Raw genomic sequence first — 447 nt, forward strand, 5'->3', positions numbered from 1 at the left:
ACGCCGCCCGACTACAGCCGACACCAGCAGGTACCGCACATCCTCCAGGGACTGCTCTCGCCCCGGCACTCGCTCACGGGGCACACGGACATGCGGCTGCCCCAGGCAGAATTTACAGCCGGGCAGGCCGAGCCTGGCCGCAGTGGGTCACCCGCTCTGTTCTCTGTTCCCCGCAGTCTGACGGTGACCAGGTATCCCCCCACCAACTACGACCAGGTGCACTTACACCCCCACCTGTTCCCGGAGCAGCCCCGTGTCTCACCTACAGCTCTGAAAGTCCCACAGCTCGACCAGTATCCCAGTTTCCCTCAGAACGCACATCAGCAGCCGCAGCAGCACTACACGGCGTCGGCACTACAGCAAGCGCTGCTGTCCCCCACGCCGCCCGACTACAGCCGACACCAGCAGGTACCGCAACTCCTCCAGGGACTGCTCTCGCCCCGGCCC

General features: G+C 65.8%; 1 protein-coding gene across 1 annotated transcript in view; it reads left to right on the top strand.

The window, feature by feature from the left end:
• The window catches only part of SIK3 (SIK family kinase 3), a gene marked incomplete at its 3' end in the record, with an annotated part of 21,934 nt that overhangs the window by 20,882 nt on the left and 605 nt on the right, over positions 1 to 447 (top strand). Inside the window, exon 19 of the mRNA XM_010142642.1 lies at positions 110 to 443. Coding sequence (XP_010140944.1) covers positions 110 to 443 — 334 coding nt within the window. The remainder of the gene's footprint in view (positions 1 to 109; positions 444 to 447) is intronic.

Source organism: Buceros rhinoceros, unplaced genomic scaffold (genome assembly GCF_000710305.1).
Source record: "Buceros rhinoceros silvestris isolate BGI_N320 unplaced genomic scaffold, ASM71030v1 scaffold509, whole genome shotgun sequence".
NCBI classification, from domain to species: Eukaryota; Metazoa; Chordata; class Aves; order Bucerotiformes; family Bucerotidae; genus Buceros; species Buceros rhinoceros.